This window comes from Martes martes, assembly GCF_963455335.1.
Source record: "Martes martes genome assembly, chromosome: 3".
Classification (NCBI taxonomy): Eukaryota; Metazoa; Chordata; class Mammalia; order Carnivora; family Mustelidae; genus Martes; species Martes martes.
Genome location: NC_137890.1, coordinates 101,798,755 through 101,813,210, shown reverse-complemented (window position 1 = coordinate 101,813,210; position 14,456 = coordinate 101,798,755). Strand labels below are relative to the sequence as shown.

At 37.2% G+C, this 14,456-nt stretch overlaps 1 protein-coding gene across 2 annotated transcripts in view; it reads right to left on the bottom strand.

The window, feature by feature from the left end:
• The window catches only part of RAB3GAP1 (RAB3 GTPase activating protein catalytic subunit 1), a 124,139-nt gene that overhangs the window by 60,900 nt on the left and 48,783 nt on the right, over window positions 1-14,456 (bottom strand). For both annotated transcript variants that reach the window (XM_080799792.1, XM_080799793.1), the window contains 2 exons: window positions 2,714-2,833; window positions 1,125-1,290 (listed from right to left, as the gene is read on the bottom strand). In XM_080799792.1, coding sequence (XP_080655918.1) covers window positions 1,125-1,290; window positions 2,714-2,833 — 286 coding nt within the window. The remainder of the gene's footprint in view (window positions 1-1,124; window positions 1,291-2,713; window positions 2,834-14,456) is intronic.

Sequence of the window (14,456 nt, the reverse complement as noted above, 5' to 3'; positions counted from 1 at the left end):
AAGAGATAACCAAAAAGGAATACCTAGGATCAAACATGACATAAATACATCTTTCTGGGCCCTCGAAAAGATACACAAAATCCCAAATTTTAAGTGGGGCTTAAGGCACATGCCTGCTGAATTCTGGATGTGGAAGAAGGCAATGACAGCCTAGGATTACAGACTGTATTAAGTGGAACTGCAAGTTCAACTCTGCCCAGAGTGAGTACGCTGCAAGACTTTTCTTTTTTTTAAAATGGTTTTATTTATTTATTTGACACACAGAGAGAGAGAGAGGGAGAGATCACGACTAGGCAGAGCAGCAGGCAGAGGGAGGGAGAAGTAGGCTCCCCGCTAAGCAGAGAGCCCAATGCAGGACTCGATCCCAGGACCCAGAGATCATGACCTGAGCCGAAGGCAGATGCTTAACCGACTAAGCCACCCAGGCGCCCTGCAAGACTCTTCTTAAGGCAAACACTGGGGCAGGGCACACCTGCTTGGTACAGTTAGCTTTGCTAGAAGTTATAGGGTGGGGAAAGTTACTGAGTGAGGGGGGGAAAATACTCTCATAATCTAAGCAAGCAATCCAATAATTCCAAAACCAGATACGTAACATTCCTAATATCACCACAGAGCAAAAGTCTCATTTTAAAACCCAGTTCTGAAATTTTCTGCAGGTATGGAGCAACCACAATTACAGAGCCACAAGGGAGGATGGGAGAGAAAGTTAAAAATTCTAATCAAGTGTTTATGTTACTGGTGTAGCTTCCAGTCAACAGCAGGCTAATGATAATCAAGTTTTGGGGGAATCAGATATTAAAAGTGTATTTTTGACTGCACAGGGGAGGTGCAATGTTAAGGCCCGAACTCCTGTATTGTTCAAGGGCCAACTTTTTTACTATTAGAGGAGTAGAAAGAGGTAACATAGTAAATGTTAATAAGCTGAACAAAATTATTTTAATTAGTTGTTCTTTAGCATTAGCACACTAAAAATCTAACTGCATACTGTTTCTTTGAACATACATAGTCAATTATATCTTTCTTTCACATAATCACATCAATGTTTCCACATACTCAATAAAATTACCAAACTACCACTTTCATCCGGATCCCAGAGAAGACTGACAATATCAATACAAACTCACAATCTTTGATTTGAAGATATCCAGCAGACCTGATAAATGAGTGTACTGATTTGGCACTTTCCGAAGATGAACCATTTCAAAATCAGTTCGGACACCATGACCCTGACATTCACCCACATACATTCTTCGCCATTTGTGATGAATTTGCACAAAGAGTGGCACCTGGCTGTAAGACATAATTAAATAGGAATAGACTTTAAGTTCATTAAACACTGAGTAATTCCTAAAACTAAAGATTTCCCCATTATTTTAATCTCAAATATTTAAAAACACTAAGCAAGGATCACTCATGAGACTTATATTTATAAGAGACACTATTAGTTTCTTTTCTCCTTACACTAATAAGCTTAAGAAATGATCATCTAATGGCACTTTATATTCAGAAAATTGTTTTATATAGCCGAAAGTAAAAAAAAGGCACGATGAAAATTTTCTTGAATAAAAACGATCATACTGAGAGAGGGAAACTGAAGGACTCCATAAAAATCTTTTTTCTCCTTTTCCTGCTTCTATTCTTGCTAGGAGCTGCACCCCTACTTTACACATGCCTCAGTAGTTTATATCCTCCTTGTAAGAGACAAGGAGTTAATGATTTCTCTAGAATAGATAACATTTAAGGAAGGACCAGGTGAGAATGACCAGACAAAGCTATCATATGCACATTCTGGACCACTGGCACTAGGCATCTCCATGCCTAGACACCCTGGCTCCAAGGAATAACACAGGACCCTCACATTTATTCTAACCAGTTCCTGGATGCCTGAGAGGGCACACATACCAGACCATGATCCTCAACAGAAACCCCAGACCCCAGCAAAGATGAGACTTCCTCCTTTCCTGAGTCTCTCAGCTACTCTACCTGCACTCTCTCTATGCCTTTAATAAACACTGCTTTCATCTCCTGCTGGCTCACATTTGATTTCTATCCTGCATACATCCAGGGACCCCCTCGGATGGTCCTGAGGGACCCTCTGTGGGTCCAGATCAGGCCTGCCAGCATCAGTATCATATTAGCCTTTCAAAGGCAAAATAAAATTTGATTCACAGATATGAAACAATACAAATCAAACCAACATTAGTGGTATTTTTTACTTTGTCATTTGAAGATAGAGCCAATTCTTATTATTCACAGATTTGCATATTCGCAAATAAGCCTACTTCCTAAAATTTATCTGTAACTCCAAAATCAATACTCTAAGCACTTTCAATCATTTGCGGACATACACAAAGCAGCAAAAAGTTTGAGTCATCTGACATGGGCAATCTCAGTTGAGGTTGACAAGGGTCCATTTTTTAGTGTGAAAATTAGATTTTGTAAAATTGAAATAAACTAGTCATTTGAAAGCAAAACACAAAAAGAGCATAATTTACTCTTCATTTCAAATAGTCATTGACTATTCAGTAAATTTCCCTTTAGAAATGCACTCACTAAAGGTTTTGAGTTTGTTCTTCTATATGATATTCTAATATAATAATGCACAAGTAGGAACAATAAGAATTTATTTTAAAAAATCTAACTTAGGAAACATTTTACTTCATAAATTATAATTAAAAATTGTTTTTAATTTTTTAATTAAATGTCCACCTACCAGCCAGTGTTTCCCAAAGCAATAGACACAGAACTCAGAAGAAGATTGCACTTAGATTCACTGAGAACTGCATCATGGTTTGCAGCAGGGGCAATCACCACAAACTCCCGCAGTCCATACCTTTAAAAAAAGAATTACTGCCATTAAACAGAGAAAACTTCAGAATACAAAACCATTGTTTGAAAAACTTGAAAAAATCTCCCTGAAGTTTAGCAAGTCATGTCTGAGATACAGGTGTTTCTTTTTTTCAATGGCAACTGAACTGACAAATAACATGAATTTCCTTCATTTAGTAAAAGGCTTCCATTATTCACCTAATTCCTCTCAATTCTTGAAAAATTAAAAGCAATTTGCTGAAATCACAAAAGAAAAAGCATTAACAGTTCTGCCTTAAAGTTAAGTTTCCAAGACTGAAATCTTGCTTTAATTAGCCGATAACATTAAGTCCACTGACATGGAAAGATTCCCCAAATGGGAGGAAGATAATTATCAGCCATCATGTATTTGTGCTATCTAAATGTGAAAACGTGGTTTACTCAATTAAGGGATTATTATTATATTGTTGTTTTTTGTTTTGTTTTGTTTTTTAACAGAAGGGGAAAGAGGGTGGGGGAGCAGCAAAGAGAGGGGGAGAGAATTTTAAGCAGGCTCCACCCCCAGCACTGAGCCTGAAGCAGGGTTCAATCTCCCAACCCTGAGATCATGACCTGAGCCAAAATCAAGAGCCAATGCTTAAATGACTGAGCCACACTGGTGCTCCAACAAATTCTTATATTCTTTTGCTCAATAACACACAGCAGATAGGAGTCACAAAATAATCAGAGAATGGCTTACTCTTGGTACAGTATCTTACAAAAATGAAAACCTCTCATTTAGTTATCAAGTCCTTTAAATACCACAAATTTGTGGCCAAACTTTACAAAAATATAAGGTCACATTAGTGATTTTGCCTACTGAAAATTCGTGTTCTAGTCACTCCTAAATGTATTTTTATCTAATATTTTTTAAATTAATTTATGAAAGGCATTACCCATTTGCCTAATTTATTTTAACGCTGAATATGTAGAGTTGTGAAGGCTTATTTTTACAAACATTCTCAAGAAATCCCACAAACAGTGACAAAGATAAAAAAATAAACACAGTCCAACCCATAATCTATTTATTGTTTAGATGACAAAAATTTAGTTCATCTTCTCATCTTGCCTCCGTCCTCCTACTCCTGAAATCAAAAATTAGTTATACAGAAGTGGCATTAAATACTGGAAAGAATCCAGAGCTATGAATTTTCAGCTCTAAAGGTCTTTAAAAATATACTTTGCTCTTTTTTTTTAATGTCCTGGAAGAAAGAAAACAAAACAAGTGAACATTTTTTCCCATGCCATCACCCACACTAGAGTGAAACCACTGTCAACTGTTCTTGGTTATTCTTCCAGAAATAATCTATCCAAGTATTCAACCTAGCCTCAAATAAGATTATAATAGGGTAATCCCCTACTCATCAGTACTCTCTCTCCAGTTTTATGCCACTGCCAACAATACTACTACTATCTATTTCTACAAATATAACTATAGGATAACTCCCATAAGTTGCTGGATAAAAGAACATCTGTTATCTGTTATAGCTGCTGCCAAACGATTTTCTCCCTCTACACACACACCACACACACACACACACAAACTGTGCCAATGTATACTCCCAATAACAACAAATAAGCCAAAGTGAACTTTCTGTTTATATGCAATAAAATTTACTGTATCCTCTATGTCTTTGTTTCCTCTAATGTTTTCCCTCATTCTATCAGTATCTGACTGATACTTTCTTTGAAGATTTACATCAAATACTACCCCATCGCTCCTGTTAAATATGCTCTCTTCTCTGAATTCTAATGTATTTTCCCAGATACTATTATTATCTTTGAAGGATCAATATATATCACTGATCTACTATCTGTACTAGACCTACTTGAGGCTTGAGAATGACTTCAACTAAGCAAACATTAAGTGGAGGCTTTTAAAAGATGAGAAAAATCAATAACAAAAAACAAGCAACCAGATTAAAAAGTGAACAAAGAACATGAATACACACTAGTCCAAAAAACATACACAATAGGAAAATAAGCACATTAAAGGATGTGGTCAACATCACTAATTAGGAAAATGTAAATGAAACCCACAAGGAGATATGACTTCACACCCACTAGAATGGCTATTGTAAAGCAAAATAAAACACATAAATGTTGGCAAGGATATGGGGAAATGAGAACGACTGAGCATGAATGCTGCAAATGTAAAATAGTACAGCCACTATGGAAAAACTGTACAGTGATTCTTCAAAAACTGAAACACAGAATGACCAGTAACTTCACATCTGGTTATAGACCCAGAAAAATTAAAAGCAGGGACACAAAGGAATACCTGAACATGCCTACTCACAGTACCTTATCCACAAAGCCAAAAGGCAAAAACAATCCAAATGTCTATCAATAGATTAATGGATACACAAAATGTGATATGTGTATACAGTGAAATATTGAAGGAACTTCTGATAACATGCTACAACACAGATGAACCTTGAAGACTTGATGCTAAGTGAAATAAGGCAGTCACAAAAGGATGAATACCATATGATTACACTTACATGAGTTACACAGAGAGTAGTCAAACTTACAGAGACAGAACATAGAACAGTGGTTACAGGGCCTGGTGGATGAAGGGTTGAGTTATCATTTAATGGGTACAGAGTTTCAGTATGGGATGCTTGAAAAGCTCTGGAGATGAATACTGGTGATGGCTGCATAAAAATATTAATGTACTCAACACCAGTGTACACTTAAAAAGTGGTTAAAATAGTAAATTTTGTTCTTTTACCGTAACAAAAAAATTAAATGAGCAAAACTGATACATATTTTAAAGAATAAGAAGTATTAACAGATAAGAATTCTATTCAAAGATGTTCAACTTATTGGTGATTAGGAAAATAAAATTAAAAGAGATAATCACTGTTTAAAAATTTAATTGGCAAAAAAATATAAAATATTGGTTAAGATCTAGTATCGACAAGAGTTTGGGACATGCCCAGATGGTGGTATAAACCTTTAAAACATTTGGAGAACAAAAAGGCAGGCTAGGGCGCCTGGGTGGCTCAGTGGGTTAAGCCGCTGCCTTTGGCTCGGGTCATGATCTCGGGGTCCTAGGATCGAGTCCCGCATCGGGCTCTCTGCTCGGCAGGGAGTCTGCTTCCCTCTCTCTCTCTGTCTGCCTCTCTGCTGACTTGTGATCTCTGTCTGTCAAATAAATAATAAAATCTTAAAAAAAAAAAAAAGGCAGGCTATATCAAAATGTAAAACTCACAAACTTTGAACTAATTATATTTCTTTATATCTATTTTGCAAAAACGTTCATACAAACGCACAAAGCTATACAGGCATACCTTGAGGATACTGTGGGTTCAGTTCCAGACTACCACAATAAAGCAAATATCAAAATCAAGCATGTATAATGACTTTTTCGGTTTCCCGATGCATATAAAATTTTTTTCTATACTATACTGTAGTCTATTAAGTATGCCAACAGCATTGTCAAAAAAAGTATAAGTATCTTAAAAAAATACTTTATTACTAATAAATGCTAACAATCTTCTGAGATTTCAGCAATCACAGATTATAATAACAAAGAGAATAATGAAAAAGTTTGAAATACTATAGGAACTATAGACCAGAAGTGAATACCAGAAAAACAGACTTGCAGAAATGGATTTGCTCAACACAGGGTTGCTATAAACTTTCAATTTGTAAAAGAGGCAGTATCTACAAAATATAATAAAACAAAGCACAAAAATGAGGTATACCTTTATGCATAATGATGCTCATTTTAACAGTTTAACTGTAAAAACTAAAAACAATCTAAATATCCTTCAGTGGGAAAAAAATGGGTAAATAATTACAGAACACTCTCATACTACATGATACTTGACAGTCATTAAAAAAATAACAAGGTATGGGGTGCCTGGGTGGCTCAGTGGGTTGAGCCTCTGCCTTCGGCTCAGGTCATGATCCCAGGGTCCTGGGATCAAGCCCCACATGGGGCTCTCGGCTCAGCGGGGAGCCTGCTTTCCCCTCTATCTCTGCTTGCCTCTTTGCCTACTTGTGATCTCTCTTTCTGTGTCAAATGAATAAAATATTCTTTAAAAAAAACAAGGTATTAAAAAAAGTTTACTGACCTAAAAGCAATCATGAAATGCTAAGACAAATGTATATCAGAATATGCATTGCAGAATCTAATTTATGAAAAAATTTCACAACTCAAAAAAGCACAAAAACATATACATGTAACACATACTCATAAAATATCCAGATGGACATATCCCATATTTCTCATGATTTCCTGCTTGGCTATCCAAAATTAATAAGTATGAGATGTTTAAGCCCCCTTTTTTATGTGTGTATAAAAGGAGGGATCGGGAGGAGAGAATGGGAAAAGTGAACGGGGAGTAAAATAGTAAGTTTCATTAATAAATCTTTATGTATCCTACAATATCTACTCTAGTAATTTAAGTTTATGAGGCACTCAAACATATCAACACAAGTAAAAATCCCACTATGGTAATTTTTAATAATAGAACTGCTTTGGGGCGCCTGGGTGGCTCAGTGGGTTAAAGCCTCTGCTTTCAGCTCAGGTCATGATCCCAGGGTCCTGGGATCGAGCCCCGCATCGGGCTCTCTGCTCAGCAGGGAGCCTGCTTCCCCCTCCCTCTCTGCCTACTTGTGACCTCTCTCTCTCTCTCTCTCTCTCTGTCAAATAAAAAAAAAAAAAAAAAAAAAAAAAAAAGAACTGCTTTATCTAATAGATTACACATGTTCATGCTAAATACTAAATTTAAATATAAATGTGCCTTCGTATCACATTCTCCAACTGAGAAGGGTAGGACAATCATTCATTTTTATCTATTTTGTTCTAAAATACATTTTCCTTTCTTGCTCCAATAAAGACTGAAAGCAACAACAAATAACCAATATTTGTTGTGCCTGTTATTTATTTTGCATAGGAAAATCATAAAAACACACCACCAAGGGCGCTTGGGTGGCTCAGTGGGTTAAGCCTCTGCCTTCGGCTTGGGTCATGATCTCAGGGTCCTGGGATCGAGCCCCGCATCGGGCTCTCTGCTCAGCGAGGAGCCTGCTTCCGCTTCTCTCTCTGCCTGCCTCTCTGCCTACTTGTGATCTCGCTCTCTCTGTCAAATAAAAAAAAAAAAAAAAAAAATCTTAAAAAAAAAAAAACACAACACACCACCAACTCTGACTGCTACCATTTTACATCTCTTACATGTAGAGTTTCTTTCTTATTTTAGAAAGAAATATATTCAGGGACAGCTGGGTGGCTCAGTCAGTTAAGTGTCCAACTCTTGCTTTGGACTCAGGTCATGAGGGTTGTTAAGACTGAGCCTCATATTAGGTTCTGTGCTGTGCTGGTGTGGAGCCTGCTTAAGATTCTCTCCCTCTCTCCTTCTGTCCCTCCTCCACAAAAAAAGAGAGAAAGAAATATATTCAGAGCTTTAATCATATATGCATATTTTATATGCATAAAATGCTGGATCACCAAAAACAGTAATGATAAATAAAAAGATTTCTTGGACATATTTCTAACATGTACAATATACCTGAAAAAATGGAGGTGTTCGAGAGACAATTTCTTTTTTCAGTTTCATCCTCCCAGACATCCTTGGATATTGCAATCTGTACCTTTAACTTATAATCTATTCAGATTAATTCTGGTAAAACCTAGCAATTTTACAGAGTATAGCTCCATTTCCTCCCTTCTTCCTTTGTGCAATACTGCCATATACCTTACACTTACCCATGTTATAAACCCAACAGTACAGTGTTATAATTATTGCTTAAGCAATCTTAAGAGCTTTGTTAATTAAAAGAATATCCCTTTTGTATTTATTAGAGTTCTTCCAATGCTCTTCATTCCTTCCTATATATCCAAGTTACTATCTCTTTAATACTGACTATAAGGTAGGTCTCCTGGCAATGAATTCTCTGCCTTTGTTTATATAACAATGTTGTTATTTCATCTTTATATTTTGAAAGACAGTTTTGTTGGATATAGAATTCTTGGCTAGCAATTTTTACTTTCAATAGTTTTTTCTTTCAATACTCAATATGTCATTGCACTGCCCTCTAGCCTCCAATGTTTTTGTCAGCAAATAGTATTTTTCTTTTGTATATGACAAGTCATTTTTCTCCTGCTGCTTTTAAGATTCTCTTTGCTTTGGGTTTCAGCAAGTTGACAATAATATGTCTAGATTTGGTTTGCTGTGTTTATCCCACCTGGGATTCACTGAGAGTCCTGGGTCCATAAATAAGTATTTTCTCATCAAATCTAAGTAGTTTTCAGTCATTATTTCTTTGAGTATTTTCCCCCTCCCCTTTCTCTCTCTTCATCTGGAACACCCATTATTACCTGTATGCTTTGGAACACCTGATATTGACCCACAAATATCCTAAGTTCTGTTCATTTTTATCTATTCTTTTTCTTTGTTTTTTTTGGATCGGTAACTTTTTTTTTTTTTTTTTTGTCAGAGAGAGAGAGAGAGGAGCGAGAGTGAGCACAACTAGACAGAGTGGCAGGCAGAGGCAGAGGGAGAAGCAGGCTCCCTGCCCAGCAAGGAGCCCGATGTGGGACTCGATCCCAGCACGCTGGGATCATGACCTGAGCCGAAGGCAGCTGCTTAACCAACTGAGCGTCCAACTTAACCAACCCAGGCGTCCCTGGATCGGTAACTTCTATTAATCCTTCAAATCCAACTCTTTCTTCTGATTTCTCAGATCTGCTTTTGAGCTTATCTGGTGAAAGTTTATTTCAGTTATACTTTTAAACTCTAAGATTTCCATCTGGCTCTTCATTATAGTTTACTGAGATCTCCAATTTGACTCATTGGTAGCATATTTTTAATTCTCTGAATACACTTCCTTCAATTTTTTTAACATACTTATAACCACTTTGAAGTTATGGCTCAATCCCATTAAGAGTCCCAATTTCTGCTAACTTTTTTCCCACTTACATATGGGTCACATTTTTCCTGTGTGACCCTGTATACCTAGTAATTTGTTGAAAACTACATTAAGATAATACGGTAAAACCAAGTGTAACTTTTCTGAAGGTTCTTTGCTTGTATCTAGTAACTTGTCAAGATTTAAACTGTACAATCTGTCTTTCCCAAGATATTCAACTATTGGTGTCTCTATTCAACTATTTTATTGTTCTTAGCCTGGCTCCCTGGGGCTACCCACTGTCAATACTGCTTTGTGGTTAAGACAGTAACTGAGGTAAAAAGTATGCTCAAACACTTGAGACTATGAGACTTCATTTTCTGCTGACTGATCTGCTGGGAAGAGGTGTAGGTGCATTTAAAGTTGCAACCAGTTCTTAAGTTTGGGTTTTCTTAAATCTCTCCTGCACATACATAGTTTCCCTATGATACAGGGAAGTGTAGAAAGTATATTCAACTCTTCTATGGCTCTCATACATATAGTATGTCCCTATTAAATTTCTGACTAACCCAGCAAATGCCTTGAACTAGAACTACAATCTCAGCTTAGTTCAGATACAGCTTTTCCTCATTCATCCGTGCTCAATCAAGTCCATTACCCTTAGATGGCAGAGCTACAGGTTTTTGCCCTTTACCCAGATCAAGTCTGCTCATCTGCCAACAGAACGGTGGTTTTCATGACCAGTCTAGACTGGAAAGCCACAGTTCTCACCAACACATACTGGGGAAAAGACAGGCAGTGGTATAAATAGTCACAGGCAAAAGGGCCAGAGTATCCATCTATCTTAAATGAAACACCAGTGATTTTTCAAAAATAAATGCTTCTCAATTTGTTGTCTGCCTTTGGGTAATTTTCAGTACCCTAAAATAGTTGTTTTGCCAATATTTTCCAGTTTTATGCTTTTTTTTCTTTTTGCAGAAAAGGAACTGCCAACTATGTTATGTCACCATAACTAGAAGTCTTCTGAACATTTCTACTTTTGAAAGAGTAAGAACATACTCACATCTAGAGTAGCCCTTAGAGCTACTCTAAAATACCATTCTCTCAAAACTATCAGGTCCTTTTGCACATATCTCTTTCTAAAGCCATCCAAAAAATGCATTAAAATCATAAAAATAAATACATATTTTTAAAAGCCATCATAATTATTCAACTATACAATTTATAAGATTGTGAGCCATTTCTTTACATTGTTGCTGCTATTCCCTTAAAGTGTGGTTGAACTGAAGGTCCAAAGACTAGGCTGGACAAAGGCAAAACCACAGAGACAAAAATCATGAGTTAAACCCAGCTATACTTTCAGTGTATTTTTCCAATCTCAGTGGAGCCTCCCAGACATATAGCACTTATGGCCCAACTTTTTGTGTTGTTTTCCTACTGCTGCTGTAACAAATGAACACAAAATTGGTGGCTTAAAACAAATTTATTATCTTATAATTCTATAGGTCAGAAGGGCAACAAAAGTCTCAGCATGCTAAAATCAACTGGTCAGCAAGGTTGTGTTCCTTTTGGAAGTTTCAAAAGTGGGAATTCATGCCTTCCCTTTCCCCGTTTCTAGAAGCTCCCCTCATTCCTTAGTTCCTGGCTACCTTCTTCAAACCCAGCAAAAGCAGGCCAAGTTCTCATATTACACCACTCAGACACTGACTCTCTTCTGCCTTTTCTCCACTTTAAAATACTCTTATGGAGAGCCTGGGTGGCTCAGTCAGTTAAGCGTCCAACTCTTGAGTCAGACTCTCGATTCTGGCTCAGGTCTTGAGCTCAGGGTTGTGACAGCCCCGTGTTGGGCTCTACACTGGGCATGGACCCTGCTTAAGATTCTCTCTCTCTCTCTCTCCGCCACTATCCTCCCCAATCCCGCAGCACACACACTTTGTCTCTCCAAAACAAAAAAAAAGAACTCTTGTGATTACACTGGGCCCACCCAGATACTCCAGGATAAATCTTCCAATCTTAAACACAGCTAATTAGCAACCCTAATTCCATCTGTTCCCTTATCCCTTCTGGCCATGTAACCTAAATTCACAGGTTTTAGGATGTGGACATGTGTCAGTTGTAGAGAGGTTCATTATTCTGCCTACAATTCCTTCTTATTAAAACCTCAGCTCAGTAAAGATCTCACGAATTTACATTTGGGCATAAATATCTCCTAGGTTAATGTCTATATCATTTTCAGGGCTACTTATTTTATAAGGAGTAACAATCAAAGGAATAAATCTCTCTCTACTTATGGTTTCAGGAATCTACCATTAGAAGGTAAGAGGTGTATAAGAAGGTAGAAGTAGCCAACAAATCACATCATTAACATCAATTATCTTGCCTATACCATAAAAACTGATCATTCCCACATATCTTTTAAAGATTAGTTTTATAAAATACCCTTAAAAAACTTAAACAGGCTTAGAGCTTACTGGCAGTTGCATAATATAAAAAGTGACATTACAAGATTTCAAAATAGATGCAGATAGATGAACTATCAAAACTGAGTATTGCCATAAATGCCAAAACTTTATTTTGTGAAGTTTGATTTTAAATATGTTTTGGGTTTTTTTAAAGATTTTTTAATTTATTCATTTGAGAGAGAGAGGGAGCAATCAAGAACATGAGCGGTGGCAGCGGGGGGGGGGGGCTGGGAGGGGGAGGTTAGAGGAAGAAGGAGGAGCAGTCTCCACACTGAGCAGGAAAGCCCAATGGGGGACTCGATCCCAAGATCCCAGGACCATGACCTGGGCCAAAGGCAATCACTTAACCAACTGAGCACCTAGATGCCCCCAAAATATAAGTTAATTATACATTAATTTTATCTCATTTCAACAGGGTCAACCCATACTAATTGTATATGTATGGTATAAATGAATATTTGCATAATAGTTATCAAATTTTCAATGTCATTGTTTTAGTATTAACTTCAGTTTTTTTTAAAAAGGAAATGTTTATAGATGAACACTTCTGTGTATGTTATTCTTCAGGTGCTAAGAAGCATGACTGGTAATTTATAACCTTGAAAATTGTGAAATTTTAGTTTGTAATAGTTATAATCTTAAAATTCTATTTAAAAAACAAGTCTAAGAACATTATGGGAGCACCTGGGTGGCTCAGTCAGTTAGTGTCTGCCTTCAGCTCAGGTCATGATCACAGGATCCTGGATGGAGCCTGCTTCTCCCTCACCCACTCCCCCTGTTTGTGCGCTCTCCCTCACTCTCTTGCTCTGTCAAATAAATAAATAAAATCTCTTAAAAACATTATGGAAAAAAAATAAGAACATTATGAAATCTTCTTAAGATGTCCACTTCATATTAGGCCCAAAATACAGATACCCTCTCCTCTTTTGTCATTCTCAACCCTCTGTTGCTACACTCCAGGCTTAACAAACAAACTACCTGCGTGTTTAAAATTCCTAATTTAAGCATCAACATCTTCACTAATGCTCTTGTTCTGCCTTGAGTATCTTTTTATCTAACTTCACCTGGCTTATTCTCACTTGTCTCTCAGGATTCCAGTGAGATAATGCCTCCTCCGAAAACAATTTCCTGACTTAATCTGTATTAAAAAGAGACACTTCATGGGGCCCCTGGGTGGCTCAGTGTGTTAAGCCTCTGCCTTCGGCTCGGGTCATGATCTCAGAGTCCTTGGATCTAGCCCCGCATCAGGTTCTCTGCTGAACGGGGAGCCTGCTTCCCCCTCTCTCTCTGCCTGCCTCTCTGCCTACTTGTGATCTCTCTGTCAAATAAATAAATAAAATCTTAAAAAAAAAAAAAAGAAAGAAAAGAAAAAGACACCTCCTGTGAGTATCAAGCCCTGTGCTGTCTTCTGTGAGAGCATTTATCAATACTGCTGCCACTGTTCCCTTATCTAGCCCCCTACTAATCCCAAAGTTTACTGAACCGGGGATCATATTTTATCCTTGGTATCTCAGTATCTCGCTCCCAGTAGGTGTTTAAAAATAATGTTTGATAAAAGAAAACACATATGCCTTTAATATTGTTAATTATCAAATAATTATTGAAAGTCTGATTGCTGGCCTTCTAATCTTTAAGAAAGATCATATTTTTAAAAAATGGAAGCAACACGGCAGACTGACATGACATAGACCTCCCCGCCAAAACAAACCAAAACACTTTACAAAATGTAACAGTATTTTTTTAAATACATAGGTGAACTTCAAAGGAAAAAAAGGAGATAAAAAGGGTAACAGAAACAAAGGAGGAACTGAAAGCCAGAAGTGAGTACATAAGGTGACTCTGAAGAAACCCAGGGAGATTATCCACTCTAAGTTATAGGTCCTAACAACTAAGAACTAGGGATTGCAATTTTTTAGGCTAAGCCTTTTAGCTGCTAAAAGCCTGTAAATGTGACTCACAGAGATGTGTGCAAAACTGGCCATGCTCTGATAGATTAAAAAAAACTAAGAATTGTAAAAGAAAAGTCTGTTTATATGTGCAAACACTGTGTACCTTAGCCCAGCAGTGATAATGTGAATTATGTAACTCTGAGATTGATAAGGTATACCCAGCCCAGGGGAGGTGGTCTCTGGCATGTATCCAGATGGGCTATGTCCAAAATTATCCCAGCCTCAGTAAATATAAATAAAGTGAGATCTGGAAACTATGATTCCATAAGCTTATCACTCAGGTTATTACCATCCACCAGGTCCTTGCTAACAAAGCACCAGGAATAGGAAGCTGCCT